Source organism: Pseudochaenichthys georgianus, chromosome 16, assembly GCF_902827115.2.
Source record: "Pseudochaenichthys georgianus chromosome 16, fPseGeo1.2, whole genome shotgun sequence".
In the NCBI taxonomy this organism is placed as follows: domain Eukaryota; kingdom Metazoa; phylum Chordata; class Actinopteri; order Perciformes; family Channichthyidae; genus Pseudochaenichthys; species Pseudochaenichthys georgianus.
Genome location: NC_047518.2, coordinates 46097793 through 46115851, shown reverse-complemented (window position 1 = coordinate 46115851; position 18059 = coordinate 46097793). Strand labels below are relative to the sequence as shown.

The following is an 18059-nucleotide window of genomic DNA, read 5'->3' as shown; positions in this document are numbered from 1 at the left end:
CAGCGCTCGCGATCCAGGACACAGGACCGCAGGATCATCCATGACTCCGGATCCCAGCGTATATAGACACCAAAAAGAAAGACATGTGGGGAAGCTGGGTTAATCGGAACATGAGTGTACACGGGTATAGACAGAGAGAAGGAAGAAGTAAGATGTCCCCCGACAAACTAAGCCTATATCAGCAAAACTAGGGGCTGAATCTAATCAGCCCTAACTATAAGCTTTATCAAAAAGGAAGGTCTTAAGCGCACTCTTAAAAACGGATAGGGTGTCTGCCGCCCGAACACAAACTGGAAGCTGATTCCACAAATGTGGAGCTTGATAAGAAAAGGCTCTGGCTCCCATTGTACTTTTAGAGATTCTAGGAACAACCAACAACCCTGCATTCTTGGAACGCAATGCCCTAGTAGGACAGTAGGGTATAATGAGTTCTTTAAGGTAAGATGGCTCCTGCCCATTAAGGGCTTTGTAGGCGAGAAGAAGAATTTTAAATTCTATCCTGTGTTCTATAGGGAGCCAGTGTAAGGCAGCCAGAACCGGAGTAATGTGGTCCCTTTTCCTAACTCTGGTTAGTACACGAGCCGCAGCATTTTGAATCAGCTGAAGCGACTTGATTGACTTCTTGGTACTCCCTGATAATAAAGAGTTACAATAATCCAGCCTAGAAGTAACAAATGCATGGACTAGTTTCTCTGCATCGTTTTGAGGCAAGATATGCCTGATCTTTGCAATGTTACGTAGATGGAAGTAGGCGGTCCTTGAAATTGATTTTATGTGGGCGTTAAAGGATAAATCCTGATCAAATATAACACCAAGATTCCTTACAGTCTCACTGGAGGCCAAATTAATGCCATCCATAGTTAGTATGTCTTTAGATAATTTGTTTCGTAGATTCTTCGGGCCAAGTACAATAACTTCAGTTTTGGTCGTGTTTAACATCAAAAAGTTTAAGGTCATCCACGTTTTTAATTCCTTAAGGCAGTCTTGAATTTTATTTAGATGATTAATTTCATCAGGCTTGATTGATAAATATAGTTGAGTATCATCCGCATAACAATGAAAGTTTACAGAATGATTCCTTATAATATTGCCTAACGGAAGCATATATAATGTGAACAAAATAGGTCCGAGCACTGAGCCCTGTGGCACTCCATAGCTAACTTTGGTTTGCGTGGAAGATTCATCGTTAACACGTACAAACTGAGAGCGTTCAGATAGATAGGACCTAAACCAGCCTAAAGCAGTTCCCTGTATGCCAACTAAGTGCTCTAGTCTTTGCAATAGGATATCATGGTCGATAGTATCAAATGCAGCACTGAGATCGAGCAAAACAAGAATAGAGACAAGTCCCTAGAATATCATTTGTGACTTTAACCAGAGCTGTCTCTGTGCTATGATGTGTTCTAAAGCCAGACTGAAAATCTTCAAATAAATCATTGTTTTTTAAGTAATCACACAACTGTTTTGCGACCGCTTTCTCAAGAATTTTTGAGAGGAACGGAAGATTAGAAATAGGTCTATAGTTGGCTAAAACCTCTGGATCGAGGTTGTGCTTTTTAAGAAGCGGTTTTATCACTGCTACTTTGAATGATTGTGGAACATAGCCTGATAATAAAGACATATTCATAATATTTAATAAAGAAGTGCTAATTAATGGAAAAACTTCCTTCAACAGCTTAGTTGGAATTGGGTCTAACATGCACGTTGATGGTTTAGAAGAGAGAATCATTGAATGTAATTGTTCAAGGTTAATGGCTGAAAAGCATTCTAGTTTACTATCTAGTGTAATATTAGAACTTACGATTCCGGGAGCTGTTGATAACACTATACTGGTCGAAGGCAAGAGGTCATTAATTTTGTTTCTAAGAGTAACAATTTTATCGTTAAAAAAGCACATAAAATCATTACTACTGAGTGCTATGGGAATAGAAGGCTCAATCGAGCTGTGGCTCTCTGTCAGCCTGGCTACAGTGCTGAAAAGAAATCTTGCATTATTCTTATTCTCATCTATTAATGAAGAGTAGTAGGCTGCTCTCGCTTTACGCAGTGCTTTCTTATATTCATTGAGAGTAATATGCCAAATTAAACGAGATTCTTCAAGTTTAGTGGAACGCCATATCCTTTCAAGTTGTCTAGACTTTTGCTTTATTTTGCGGGTTTCGGCATTATGCCATGGAGCTAATCTATGTTGTTTTATTTTCTTCTTTTTCAAAGGAGCAACAGAGTCTAATTGTATTCGCAGCGCATCTATAGCACTATCAACAACATGATCAATTTGGGGTGGTGTACATTTTGTATAAGTTTCCTCCCCTACATGCAGACATGCTATCGAGTTAAGTATTGGTGGAATCTCTTCCTTAAATGTGGCTATAGCACTAATAGATAGGTTTCTGCTGCAAGAGCTTTTGACTAATGTTTTGTAGTCTAGTAACAGTACTTCAAAAGTTACTAAGAAATGGTCGGATAAAGCAGGATTATGCGGTTCGACTAATAGTTGCTCAATTTCAATACCATAAGTCAGAACAAGGTCGAGAGTGTGATTATAACAGTGGGTTGGTTTATTTACACTCTGACAGAAACCAACAGAATCTAATATAGAGTTAAATGCAACAGTAAGGCTATTTTTATCATCGTCAACATGAATATTAAAGTCACCTACGATAATTACTTTGTCTGTTTTAAGAACCAAAGTTGATAAAAACTCAGAGAATTCTGATAAGAATTCTGAATAAGGACCTGGTGCACGATACACTGTAACAAATAAGATTGGCTGCAAAGTTTTCCAGGTCGGATGCGTAAGACTAAAAACGAGGCTTTCAAAAGAGGTATAATTACATTTTGGTTTAGTATTGATAAGTAAACTTGAGTCAAAGATTGCTGCAACTCCACCTCCTCGGCCCGTGCCTCGAGCAATATGAGTGTTGACATGGCTGGGTGGAGTGGCCTCATTTATGCTGACATATTCTTCATGTCTCAACCAAGTTTCAGTGAGACAGCATATATCAATATTATAATCTGATATTAAATCATTTACCAATATTGCTTTAGATGCTAGAGATCTTATGTTTAAGAGACCACATTTAATCTTCCTGTTTTGTTGCACTGTAGTAGTTGTTACATTTACTTTTATTAGGTTATTATGTATGACACCTCTATTAGGTTTTACCTTAAATTGTCCTTGGGCAGACACACACACCGCTAATATTGGGTATTTTATTGGGTTCGGGATTCCTATGGGTGACTGCCTAGGAGAGAGCGCAGAGAAGCGTGTAAGACTGCGACTCTGCCTCCTGGTCTCAACTCCAGTTTGTCATGGATTACGTCCACAAAGCCCTGAAATGTTTGCCGAAATGAGATCTGCACCTTTCAAAGTAGGGTGAATGCCGTCTCTCTTAATCAGACCAGGTTCTCCCCAGAAGGCTGTCCAATTATTTACGAAGCCCACGTTGTTTGCTGGGCACCACCAAGACAACCAGCGCTGAAATGATGACATGCGGCTATACATGTCATCATTGATCAGATTGGGGAGGGGACCAGAGAAGATTACGGTGTCCGACATTGTTTTAGCATAACTACACACCGACTCCACATTAAGTTTGGTGCATTCTGATTGGCGTAAACGAACATCATTACCACCGACGTGAATAACAATCCTACTGTATTTACGTTTAGCTTTAGCCAGCAGTTTAAGATGCGCCTCAACGTCGCCCGCTCTGGCCCCCGGAATGCATGTGACTGTGGAGGCTTCGGTCTCTAAATTCACGTGTCTCATAATAGAGCTACCAATAACCAGAGTTGGCTTCTCAGCGGGTGTCTCGCTGAGTGGGGAATATCTGTTAGATACGTGAACGGGTTGGTGGGGACCTGCGGGTTTCGCGTTATGCCCCTTCTGAACAGTCACCCAGCCTCCCTGCTGCTCGGGAGTTGCCGGGGGACGGCTAAGAGGAGCTTCCTTTTGCCGGTCCGCACATGCTAACATGGGCTTTACTTTAGCTGAGTTACTTTCTAAGATGCGGAGCCGGGCTTCTATGGCTATGATTCCGCCTCCAACCTAACAACTATACTACATTTAACACATGTATCCTTACCAGTAAGGGAGGCCGGGAAGTAACCAAACATGAGACAGGAAGAGCAGGAAATAGCACCAGAAGGTGGAGAAAGAGCCATGGCTAGCTATCAAGCTAAAGTAGCTACCGTTAGCAAACCCGAAAAGAGTGTAGGCAACTGTGGAGTTACAGTCGCTAAGAGAAGGAGAGTTGTGAGTGCTTAGGCTGTAGTAACGTGTGATTACAACGTCAGGCAGTTGCCGTGATCAAGAGTTTTAAAACGATCGATTAAGTTTAAGTTAATAAGCTATCAGCAACAGAACAGGCACACGGGATACCCGGAGATGACAACAACAACAACAACAACAACCGGAAGTTACAACGTGCAACGTGCTCACCGCAATAGGTTCCTCCTTCCGCTCAATACTTAATAATTCCGCTTTAGAACACATCATAGCACAGAGACAGCTCTGGTTAAAGTCACAAATGACATTCTAATAGCCTCAGACAAGGGACTTGTCTCTATTTTTGCTTTTGCTCGATCTCAGTGCTGCATTTGATACTATCGACCATGATATCCTATTGCAAAGACTAGAGCACTTAGTTGGCATACAGGGAACTGCTTTAGGCTGGTTTAGGTCCTATCTATCTGAACGCTCTCAGTTTGTACGTGTCAACGATGAATCTTCCACGCAAACCAAAGTTAGCCATGGAGTGCCACAGGGCTCAGTGCTCGGACCTATTTTGTTCACATTATATATGCTTCCGTTAGGCAATATTATAAGGAATCATTCTGTAAACTTTCATTGTTATGCGGATGATACTCAAGTATATTTATCCATCAAGCCTGATGAAACCAATCACCTAAATACAATTCAAGACTGCCTCAAGGACGTGGATGACCTTAAACTTTTTGATGTTAAACACGACCAAAACTGAAGTTATTGTACTCGGCCCGAAGAATCTATGAAACAAATTATCTAAAGATATACTAACTATGGATAGCATTAATTTGGCCTCCAGTGAGACTGTAAGGAATCTTGGTGTTATATTTGATCAGGATGTATCCTTTAACGCCCACATAAAATCAAACATTGCCAAAATTAGGCATATCTTGCCTCAAAACGATGCAGAGAAACTAGTCCATGCATTTGTTACTTCCAGGCTGGATTATTGTAACTCTTTATTATCAGAGAGTACCAAGAAGTCAGTCAAGTCGCTTCAGCTGATTCAAAATGCTGCGGCTCGTGTACTAACCAGAGTTAGGAAAAGGGACCACATTACTCCTGTTCTGGCTGCCTTACACTGGCTCCCTATAGAACACAGGATAGAATTTAAAATTCTTCTTCTCGCCTACAAAGCCCTTAATGGGCAGGCGCCATCTTACCTTAAAGAACTCATTATACCCTACTGTCCTACTAGGGCATTGCGTTCCAAGAATGCAGGGTTGTTGGTTGTTCCTAGAGTCTCTAAAAGTACAATGGGAGCCAGAGCCTTTTCTTATCAAGCTCCACATTTGTGGAATCAGCTTCCAGTTTGTGTTCGGGCGGCAGACACCCTATCCGTTTTTAAGAGTGCGCTTAAGACCTTCCTTTTTGATAAAGCTTATAGTGATAAAATAAAATAATCTAATAAGAGTGCATTGACGTAGATACGTTGTGCCTCTTCACCTATACATTTTAGTTCTTACTCTTTCACTTAAATCCTAAAAACTTAGATTTTATATTTAAAACTGTATCCAAACCTTTCCCCTCTCTGACCTCTCGAGGTTTATTAGAGGGTAACAGGTTGCAGAGAAGGCCTAGCCCGGCCGGGGAGTGTGGAACATAGCCACAGACCTACTCCTTAACTCTAACCAATTCAGGTTCCAGTGGGGACCTCTCTCCCTGCGTGTGCCTCTCCACCTCTGTTTCCTACTTCTTACTTGCTACCCTTTTCCCTCAACCTATCCTAAGGGAGTGCATGTATGTAGACACGTTAGTTTAGCTGCTATAGGCTTGGACTGTTGGGGGGGCACCTTACTCCGTCTTTCTGTCTGTTTGTACCTGTGTACTCTCATGTTCCGATTAACCCAGTTTCCCCCAAATCTCTTTTTTGTGTCCATATATACGCCGGGATCCTGAGTCGAGGCTAATCCTGTTGCTGTGGTCGTGTGTCCTGGATCCTCTATCCTGAGCACTGGATCTGAGTCCTGGACTTCGAGTCGTGGCTGAACCTGTCTCTGCGGTCCTGCCTGACTCTCACCATACTACTTCCCTGATGGCTCCCACAGGATTGCTGACATCCTCGTGGATTCATCTTCTTATTATAGACACATGCATTTCCAAACATTTGGACTACCTATGTTTCAAATGTATTATCTTTTCGATTTACACACGGCATCTATTGCACGTCTGTCCGTCCTGGGAGAGGGATCCCTCCTCTGTTGCTCTCCCTGAGGTTTCTCCCATGTTCCCTTTAAACTGTGGGTTTTCTCCGGAAGTTTGTCTTTGTACGATGTGAGGGTCTAAGGACAGAGGGTCTAAGACAGAGGGTCTAAGGACAGAGGGTGTCGTATTGTCATACTGATATTCTGTACACACTGTGAAGACCACTGAGACAAATGTAACATTTGTGATATTGGGCTATATAAATAAACATTGATTGATTGATTGATACACACACACGCCCTGGCGAACAGACATCTTCTTCATAAAACTAATAATAGGGATTAATAATCGGGCAGTTCGATGTGTCTAACTATAAGAAAGTATATTGTGCGCACAAGATACTTGGTTTATTTCCATTAACTTTAGGGGCTCCGTAGAGGTCTGATACTTAAACGTATCTTTTCGACCCCAGCAGCCTTTAGACACAACATTTAGCCTAGTAAGTTAGAAAAGCAATCTTACAATCGCTCAACAGGTAAACTTTTTGATTAAAAACTAAGAGGAATACACAAGAATTTAGCTGTAATATCGTAATCAGTGAAATGCCAACAGATTACATACGATACAATACATATGATCCTGGGGACAATGAACACAACTCGACTCTCAGAAAACAAACTTTTAAAATATATTAACTTTATTTGGATGTACTGTATACGTTCCTTCATATATAGATCTTAGGGGTGTAACGGTTCACAAACATTTCGGTTCGGTACGTACCTCGGTTTTTAGGTCACGGTTCGGTTCGGTACGTTTTCGGTACAGCAGAAAAAATTATCACAAAACATAACATATTTTTTTTTAATTATTATTAAACTGTGAATAATGTATTCACTCAAATAAATGCAAAATATAATAAAATAAACATTAAGGTGCAGCATTTCGATGAACTGAAATAATCTGTATTTGAACTGTATTGTTCTAGTACTCACAAAACATAAACTATTAGTTTTGGGTTTTAAATTATTATTAAAGTATGAATATTTACTCAAATAAATGCAAAATATAATAAAATAAACATTAAGGTGCAGCATTTCGATGAACTGAAATAATCTGTATTTGAACTTTACTGTACTAGTACTCACAAAACATAAACTATTAGTTTTGGGTTTTTAATTATTATTAAACTATGAATATTCACTCAAATAAATATAAAATATAATAAAATAAACATTAAGGTGCAGCTTTTCGATGAACTGAAATAATCTGTATTTGAACTTTACTGTACTAGTACCTAAGCAGCCAGCTTGACATTATGACTTGCTTGTCATTGTATTTTCATGTTTTTTTAAAGAAAAATGTACTTGTCCACATTGCTTGCCGAAAGGGCAGATCAGCTGGCACTAGCAATGTCTCCTGCTGTGGAGAACACCCTCTCGCTAGGGACAGAGGTAGCAGATACAGCCAGGTAGCGCTTTGCTAACATGGCAACATAAGGATATTTGCCATTTGTAATAGCTTTGGCTCGGTCTGAAGTTTTTGCGAGTGGTGGAGGCTTAAATGCTAGCGGGAGTTGGGTTTGCACTTCAGTCTTTTGGTACCGGTGATATTCACGTTCGGGTGATGCCTTTTCAAATGAGTGTGCAAGTTTGATGTATTGCCAGCCGCGTAACCAATGTTAGTTGAACAATGCCGACAAACAGCTTTGGTTCGGTCCACCTGTCTTTGTCCGTCATCCTTGTACGTAACTGCGAAACCAAAATGTTCCCAAACCGGAGACTTCAATGATGCTGGAGGATTTTCGAGCTCAACTTTATCTGCGTTCGCCATTTCGACAGTTCCTCAAATTACTGACTACATTTGAACGCATCCCTCTGACCAGCTCGTCCAATGAAATGACTTGCTCGCTCTATGACGCGTTGAACACAATGGGAGCAAATTACTCTGAATGCTGCGACGCAGCACCTGAGATTACTTCCAAGAAGTTGTTCACGTTCTCAATATTTTACGTTTAACGTTATATTCATTCGGTACACTTCGGTACACACGTGTACCGAACCGAAGGGCCCGTACCGAATAATTTCGGTACGGGTACGTGTACCGTTACACCCCTAATAGATCTACAAACGTTTTAAACCATTACTGTTAGAAAAATATTGGTCTTCAATATCAGGATACATGTATTTATTATCCTTGCAAGAATGGAAGTAGTCATCACACACAGGGCTGCGTGGGACAAATAGTTCTAGGGTAGAGTCATAAGGTATAAGGTATACTTATAAGAGAGGGTGTGACAGTCAACTAGATGGAAGAATACTCATTCAAAGCAGTATTCTGACATTAATTCAGATTAGCTAAGGCCTGCGTAAGCAATACACATGACAGTCATATGTCTCTCCAGGGGCTGTGTCATCATGCCAATCTTAGGAGCATAGCTATCATAACTTCAACACTGTGTCTCATAAGCGTCATCCATGTAGTCATACATCCGGCTACGCACACAGCTACATAGGGCCTCTGTTATCATGTGCTACTCTGATATTAGAAGAGAACATTCAGTTTTCTCCAAACAATTACTTTTAGTTTCACTTGAACACAAGGGTTGTATGCGCAATCATGCAATATCCTGCAAGTTAACAAAGACAACACAAGTAGGTCACATATCACAAAGCTTCAGTTCTACTTCAGAGACTCTACTAGTTTGCAAGAAAGCAACTTATGTAGAAGTCAGAGTTAAGAACAAGACACATATAACTTTACACTTATGTAAGAATACATATATGAATATTATAATGAGAAACAAGTGGACTGACAGTGTCTCACATTTGTATAGTAATAGATTTGTATTAAGAAGTGCAGTTTGAGTTGTTAAAGTGGAATATTTGTGGACTTTATATTGATTTGCCTCTGGGGGAAAAGTCTTCCTCTCATCGGAGCTCTGCGGTTGAACCGTATCCATGATGGGAGCAGAGGCAGATACACCGCAACTCTTTCTAGATGTCTCACATTATTTTTTAAGTAAGGCTGGACCATGTGCACAGATACTAACTTGTTCATTTACTCGTCTATCCTGCCTTATATATGTCCTATATTACATTATATGTCTACTGTTTTATTCAAAACTAATCAAATGTGTAATCATAAAAGTTCCTTTTTATGCATTTCCCACAGTGGCCTCCTTCAGGGTGCCTGGGGTACTTGAGCCAGGTCGTAGAAAGAGTCATCTTCTGCACTTTCAGATTGATTTGGCTGTGATTGCCCAGTGGGTTTCATTTGGTCTTTGGGTAGCTGAGCAACAGAATACAGCACGTTGTCTCTGCTCTCTGCACACGGCCCCCTTGAATCCGTCTCACACCTAGCGGCTGCTGATCCGATATCTTGGAGGAAGGAATTATTAGCATAGAGGCTGTCCAGGTCAGTCGCTTCTTCACGTCTGATTTCATCATATTCAGCTTCCTTGAATTAGAAACAGGGAGAAAAAAACAGTAAAACAGAGATCTGAAGTCAGTAAATCTGATTTTACCACATTCTTAACACCGCTACAGTTGGTTGTTCACATAACAAATACCCAGTACAAGTCTGATCTCTTCAGGAGGTAATTCCTGAAATCCAGAAACAATCAAGGACAGCAAAGCAACACTAACTACACTATGGCAATGAACCCCATTATTGTATGTTGTCATTGCAATTTACAATAGAGTGCCACAGTGACGCGTCCTAAAACCCGGAAGTAGGCTGTGCATGGGTTCCTTCGACAAAAAAGCAATTCCATCTCTCCATAGGATTTTGGAAAATAGCTGGAAATAAGGTCTGTGGTTGAAACATATTTAAGAGACGGATCACGTTTTGTTCAGTCGGATAATCTCCTCATAAATCTATCGATCATAAATCTATCGATTATATTTATGATTCGAAAATTATAAAAGTAGGGTAGACATGTGGATATTATCCGACTGAACAAAACGTGATGTGTTTCAACCACAGACCTTATTGCCAGCTATTATCCAAAATCCTATGGAGAAATTGCATTGCTTTTTTGTCGAAGGAACCCATGCGCAGCTTACTTCCGGGTTTTAGGACGCGTGACTTTGGTACTCTATATTGGCAAAACCAAAAATTCTTGAAATGGCATATAATTTCACAAGATATTTTGTATTCAACATTTTACATGTAACACATGATAGTGCTGTGATGACCAAATCATAAACAGCGTTGCATGCTTAAAACAGAGCAAGTCACCTAATTATTTCCACCTTACTTTGTATGTTTGAATGTTATATACAGAATGCTGATCAAGAAAAGTCCATAAATGATTTCCTCAGACTGCTGATTGTGTGTGACAGGAGAATACCGTTTCTAGCTTTGTGAAAGATTGATGATACAGTATAATCCTAACAACAGCCAATGATATGTAAAATAATATAAATAGTGTTGTAATAATATTAGGCAGGACATACAAATGTAACGATACGTATTCATCATTCATCAGCAGTTCTTTTGATAGATCTCCAGTCATTTAATGTTTGATCCAGTTGCTTTCAGCCACACAACGATGCAGCCTGATTTCCTGTCTGACTCGAATGAAGTGGTTGCTAGAGTCAGCTGGGGTGAACAGATGTGGGCTTTAAGTGTCAGACCTCACAGTGTAAAACCGCTGTCTGGTTTAAACTGCTACGCTTGCCTCACAAGGTTCATAAAGAGAACCTCGCAGAACACATTTTGTCCACCAGCATCTTCTGTATTACTACACTTTCCCTACAGTAGGGAAAGCAAAGGGAAGTGTTGTTTTGTACCAAGGATCCTTGTCTTTTAATGAAAAGACCTGATGTCCTAGGTGTTCTTTTTGTTAGCAATGCTGAGCTCAGTAACGAAAAAGGTGTCCTAAATGGCATTAAAGTAACGGTACGTCCACACAGCAGCTTTACGGTACGTCCACACAGCAGCTTCAGAAGAAACTTCCACCGCTTCCAACGCTTCTCTGCCCATTGACTTTGAATGGGGATGACGTCACTTTGCCTCGCTTTTTGCCGAACTGCATTGTGGGGGAGCGAAGCGAAGATTTCCAGGATGTCCAGGATTCAAAAGTTGAGCAATGTTCAACTTTTGAAGCTGAGCTGGAAGCGTCAGCCAATCAAACACGTTTATGCAAATCTGACAGTAGAAGCGCTAGCCAATCAAACCGCGTGTAAGCAGGGAGAACCAGACCGCAGTTCATTTCCTCATATTCCAAATGAGAAATTACGGTAGCAAATCACCCGGTTCTTTACGACCAGAACTATTAACGGGATACAAACCGGAGGAACCAGGCATGGAGGGAGGTGGCAGAGACAGTGGGTGAAACTGGTAGGTTTTCGCCTGTTTGGGGAGTTTATATATATATATATATTGCTCGCATAAAATCCCCGGGGTTTTTTGCTTTGTATATCGGGGGCGGGAGATTCATGTGATTGGTTGTTGGTCGCGTTGCTCGCAAAAACTCCCCAAGCTGTCAGACACGCCCAGCTCCAAGATTTTCAAGATTTTTGAAAAGCTGCTGTGTGGACGTACCGTAAGAAATATGAAATGAATGCCAAAGGTGAAACAGAAAAGCTTGAGCCTCACACAGGGGAATGTTTCTGTCGTGAAGCAAACTGAAACCATCTGCCCTCCAACTCTCACCTCCTGTGCGTCTTCCAGTGGCATTACAGCTGTTGAAACAACTTCTGCAAACACATATAACATTAGTTAATATGTCTTGTGGAAGCTTTACTGGTGCATTCACATATACACAATGTGTGTTGGCTTGTGGGTCTTACTCCGTTGTTTCATCGTCTTCTTGCTCATAAACTTCAGTAACACCATCGGTAAGGTTATTAAGAGAATGACCCCGATGATCAAATATGGTTTGCTCCCTGAACAAAGACAGAGAAAGAGGAAGATACACGAGAGAAGCTTGATCACACTTGGACATACTGATCTTTATATATATTATATAGACAATTCATTCATTTTTATATATTTAGGACACGTCAAAGAAATGTCAAAAGAACATGTTGTATTCAAAGGATCCTCACTAAGGTGGAATGCATGAGGTTCACTAATTGAACATAACATTGTTTTATCATCGTATCAAGATATTGGGTCTACCATTATATCATTCTTTCACATTTGGAAAGCAGAGAGGAAATGATTAGGCCACATATGTATATTTTCACTCATCAAACAAGCGTTATTTTCCTTATGTAGTATTCACCACCTTGATGTACTGGACCCATTATTTTAAATAAAAATTGCAATCTCAATTAACATTAAAATCTCCATATACACGTAATAGGTATATGTATTTGTGTAAGTTCAAATAAGTGCATTGTGTTACCGGCTTCTTGTGTTGCTGGTGGAGTAGTTGTCGTAGTGGTCGTGTTCGATGCAGACACATCGGTGATATTATCTGAGCTGTTTGAAGGCAGAGTGGAGCTGTTTGACACTGCTGGTGGCAGAGTTGTAATTGTGTCCACTGTTTCTGGAGTTCTCTTGGGACCGTAACACGCAGCTGGAAATGATGACACAAAGTACATTCATTTCACAACTATTTGAACAGTTATTACTTTTTATCAAGGATTGATTTTAAACTAAAGAGCATCAACTTACCATCTGTAACTTTAAGAACCACCTTTATCCATGGGTCAGGAAGACCATTCCTCTTCACTCCACAGTAATATGTGTCAGCGTCAGACTTTTTCAGATTAGTGAAGGTCACATATAAATTATTTCCTGTGTTAAATATTTCCATTCTGTTTCCTTGTGTAGTCTTTCCAGATGCTGCTTTGATGATGACGTGTTTGTCTGCGATGCATGGACTTCTACAAAAGTACTTATCATTATATTTTACACCAAACACATTGTTCCAGTCTGAGCATTTGAACCTCACTCTTTCCCCAACACAGCCTCTTATGTTGAGAATCTTCATCTCCACAAAACTCAGAGCTACAAGTGGAAATAAAGGAAGCATTATTAAACATTTTGTATTATTGGTATCTCAGTGTCAATGCTCAAATGAAGTCAAATGTGTACATTGATTATCACATTGGTTGAATTAACTATTTGTATCGACAACATTTGACTTTTTTAAAAATAACTACTCAATTACGTATTTAGTAAATAAACAAAAAATCAAACAGCAGAGAATAATACAAAATGAACTCACCAGAAAGAAGACAAGAGTAGGCAAAGATGTTTATCATGGTGAAAATGATGATGAAGAACATAAAGGCACGTTAATAATCAGGTCAGGCGACCACGGTCCGTAGAGTATTTCAAAGCATTTCCCTTCCTCTAAACCTTAAAGCTCCACCCTTTCCTCTGAATACACACACACACACACACACAAACACACACGCACGCACGTACGTACGTACGTACGTACGTACGTACGTACGTACGCGCACCCCCCCCCCACACACACACACACACACACACACACACACACACACACACACACACACACACACACACACACACACACACACACACACACACACACACACACACACACACACACACACACACACACACACACACACACACACACACACACACACACACACACACACACACACACACACAAAAGACTGTGTTGGTGGAAAAGGAAGTAACACAGGAAACTATTATTCATTTAGAATTCAAACAGATAGAACAGCAAGTGCAGAAAGTACTAACGATTGGGGGTGGGGGCGGGACTTGTCACTTCAAAACCACGGTGTGATCTTGACTCTGAAGCCTGTCAACATGTCCAGATGAACTCACACACGCTTCAGTGTCTAACACCATCTCGTTTTTATAAAGTTACAAAAGAAAAAAGGTTTTGAACAAATACATAATTGATTTAAAATGAATCTAACAACTTGAGAAAACAAATCCCATACCCCATGCCTAACTCTCACCAGAAACACAACAAGATATCGTTTCTTAATTTCTAAAATACACTTTGAGGGGGCCCCTCACTATGGGCTGAGCCCCCTCAATGTGACAGGTTTGAATCACGTTTGACCAAATAGCATAGCTTTGCAATGCAAGTGCATAACAAATAACCATAAAGGTGTGTCGCTTAACAAATCTAAATGTATGAGCCATTGCTTGTGTCCACCACAACTGACTTCAGAGCAGCATTTTAGGGAGTCTCAAAATGATGTTGCGTTGGAAAATAGAAAAAGAGACGTGTGTAAAAAAAAGATCACAGCTCTGTGGAGTAATGTGATGGATACACATCTCACTCTGCGTGAACATACCATCTGCTGTATATTATAGGATAAGCAAACAATGATATACAAGAAAAAACTAATATAATTCAATCAGGAGAGACGGTTTTGATGTAAGAATACATATTTATTGCAAAGATACACAAATGAATGAATTTTGGCGATTAGGCTCCGTTGTGCAGGAAGTATCATTCGGGAGGGTTGAACCGATCAGATGAAACCCCCCGGGGTCTAGACCCTGGTGGTGGTGATTGGATGGTTGGGTCGGTCTGAAGGGGAGGGGCTTAGCTTGACCCTGGTGGTGGTGGTGGTGAATGGATGGTTGGGTTCGGTCTGAAGGGGAGGGGCTTAGCTTGACCCTGGTGGTGGTGAATGGATAGTTGGGGTTGGTCTGAAGGGGAGGGGCTTAGCTTGACCCTGGTGGTGGTGAATGGATGGTTGGGTTCGGTCTGAAGGGGAGGGGCTTAGCTTGACCCTGGTGGTGGTGAATGGATAGTTGGGTTCGGTCTGAAGGGGAGGGGCTTAGCTTGACCCTGGTGGTGGTGAATGGATGGTTGGGTTTGGTATGAAGGGGAGGGGCTTAGCTTGACCCTGGTGGTGGTGAATGGATGGTCGCCCCCGATCACTTATTGAGAGGAGAGAGAGTAGTTACGTAGAAATAGTGAATAGACGGTCTTCCTGGTTGAACTTACGCTGAGCTTCATTTCACAGACAATGCAAACTGAATTATTCTCTTGATGTCAAGTCTCTTTGTAAAAATAACTCCAATTCAATAAGAGAAAAAGCTTCAGGACAGAGGTGAAATGTTTGCATTTATCTCACATATAATAAAGATTCAATCATTATTTTCTGCTGCAGTGATCGTCTAAAGTTGTGTGGAGAGCAGACCCCTCTGTGAGAGAGCTGTACACTTGGTCTTCATCCATTATCAACGGGTGGAGGGATTGGTAGACTTCATCAGGCCGTGCACTCTGTGGGAACATAACATGTATGACTTGTGTTGATAGATGTTAACCATGTGGAACAGAGGAAAACAAAACGTGTTTCTTCCAGATGTAAATTAAACTGGAAAACAGCGCATTGCTGCAACACATCTTCAGAGAGCTGACTCCAACTTGCAAAGAGACTTTAAATAGAAGTAAGGCTCGTAGCTTCTCAGCAAAGTGGAACTGAGAAGTAACGTAATGACCCAAAGCATGATATGGTTATGATACTTTATAAAGCAGATGCAACAAGTAGCTCAAGTGTCAACAGGAACACGTGTTTTGTTTTTCCTCTCTGCAAATTCTCGGTATCATGAATACAAGTACTACAACATTATTTTAAAAAGTCAATGTTTCTGCTCAGACTTTCAAATATAACTATCCTTGTATTGTGAAACCATGTTTCTTTTAGCCAGAATAAGATTATAATTTGTATCTGATTGTTACATGCCGTAGTGTTTGTGTGGGTGTGTGTGTGTCTTTCTCTCTCTCCCTCTGATTGCCCCCAGGTGCAGCCTGATTGTCCCCAGGTGCAACCTCTCCCCAGGTGCTCCTAATTCCCAATCAGGGCCTCCATATAGGACCGGAGGAAGACTGCAGTGGGGCCTCCTTTTTCCTGCTCTGGCTGCATGTGTACAAAACTGTGTCTTGCCGATTGATAGGAGATGTGCTCCTAGATATATCGATTCTTTAGTATTCTGTGCAAGTTGGCTGGTGAGCCCGTGTTCCTGTCTTGTTCATTAAACGACTTGTTCGTTACTTCAGAGATCGGTTTTCTCTCTTTTTTGTCCTGCTTGGTCATCCTTGTGTTTTGTTACTCCCCTTGGTACCCCTAGACCAGTGTTTCTCAAACGTTTTCATACCAAGGACCACTTAACCAATAAAATAACACTCGCGGACCACCTAACTCCACAAATATCCCAAAACACATAGTTTTTCTAGAACAGATTATAAATCGCTTGGAGATGGTACAAACAAGTGGCAACATCTGTGACGAAGGTGTTTCCCTGGGCTTTATCATGCAATAGAAAGTTAAACTTAAGCTAATTCCAATGCGGAGATATTCCCGCGAGAGTGCGGAAAACTTAAATGTATTTATTTATTTCAAATGTGAAATGTTACCAATATACTCACAGACCACTAGGGGGCGCTCACGGACCACCAGTGGTCCGCGGACCACACTTTGAGAAGCACTGCCCTAGACTTGGAGGGAACGTAACAAATGGGGGCTCGTCCGGGATTCTGAGACAAAGAGTGAGTATCTGTTTGTGGTTTAGCGGTGATATTGTGTTTGGTAGCATTGGCTGTTTAAACTTGAAGAACCCTAAGAAAAACCGAAAAAAAAAACATTGTGGTTTGAAAGCTTCCTCAGTTTAGATAGGGGAGTGTCTAGCTGGGCTGAATGACTCCTTCCTTCAGGCACTCGTTTTTTATTTTGCCTTTTTTATTTTCGGGGTAATCCTGGGTGGGGATTTATTCCCTGTTGGGGGCAGGCGATTCAAGGTTTCGGCCACTGATGTTTGCCTTTTTAAAGTCGCCTCGAGCCCGGCACGCTCCAGAAGACAGTTAGGTAAGTTTGGTAGGCAGGATCTGGGGAAGTTTGTAAAAATAAAACTGTAAGTAGCCGTTGCTAAGGATGACTTTTGTTTTGGAGCAGTTTGTGGCCAGTCCTACTCTGGGTCAGCTAGACTGGTGTAGGAAGGTTGATTTGGGGTTAGTTGCTGACCATTATCACGTTTCTGTCTCCTCTGCTCTTGTTAAAAGTGAACTCAAGGCTACTTTACTAACTGGACTAGTTGAACAGGGGGTTTTGAGTCTGCCTACTTTAGTGGAATCTCCTGTAGCGGCAGTATCTCATGGTGGAGGCCGCATTGGTGTTACTCCTGGTGTTCAGAGTGCTACGGAACAGGCAACACTTTTCACCATACCTCAGTTTGACTCGTTTTCGGCAGGATCCTCACCTACGGGGTCTAAATTAGATGCCAGGGTAAAAGTGCGTATGGCTCGTCTCTAGTGTGAGAGGTAGGAGCGTGATAGGGATTTTCAGCTCAGGAGGGAGCTGGAGATCAGGAAGTTGGAGGCAGACACTGCTGTCCGGATGCGTCAGCTAGAGCTCCAGGCAGCTGTGGTGGGTAATTCTGCTGTTACACACTCTGGTCCTGCTGCCTCCTTTGACGTGAGTAGGCATATTTCTTTGGTCCCTGTGTTTCGTGAATCAGAGGTGGAAATCTATGTTGGTGCATTTGAGCGCATTGCTGCTGCTCTCTGCTGGCCAGAAGATGTGTGGGCTATTCTTTTACAGTGCAAGCTAGTCGGCAAGGCTCAAGAGACTTGCTCTTCTCTTTCTGTCGAGGATAGTTTGGTGTATGACAATGTGAAAGGTGCTATTCTCAGGGCATATGAGCTTGTGCCTGAGGCCTACAGGCA

The 18059-nt window shown here is 41.3% G+C and overlaps 1 protein-coding gene across 2 annotated transcripts; it reads right to left on the bottom strand.

Annotated features, from left to right (window-relative positions):
- Nucleotides 1-8354: 8354 nt before the first annotated feature.
- LOC117461273 (CMRF35-like molecule 8) lies at nt 8355-13692 on the bottom strand. Of its 2 annotated transcripts, none has more exons than XM_034103088.2 (6): nt 13599-13692; nt 13043-13378; nt 12771-12944; nt 12211-12306; nt 12017-12117; nt 8355-9871 (listed from the first exon to the last, which is right to left on the bottom strand). In XM_034103088.2, exons 1-6 carry the CDS (start codon nt 13657-13659, stop codon nt 9596-9598), a joined length of 1044 nt encoding a protein of 347 aa, XP_033958979.1. In that variant the 5' UTR covers nt 13660-13692; the 3' UTR covers nt 8355-9595. The 2 variants fall into 2 exon arrangements, with proteins under 2 accessions (XP_033958979.1, XP_033958981.1); XM_034103090.2 differs by having other exon boundaries at nt 12074-12117.
- Between the last annotated feature and the right edge of the window lie 4367 nt (nt 13693-18059).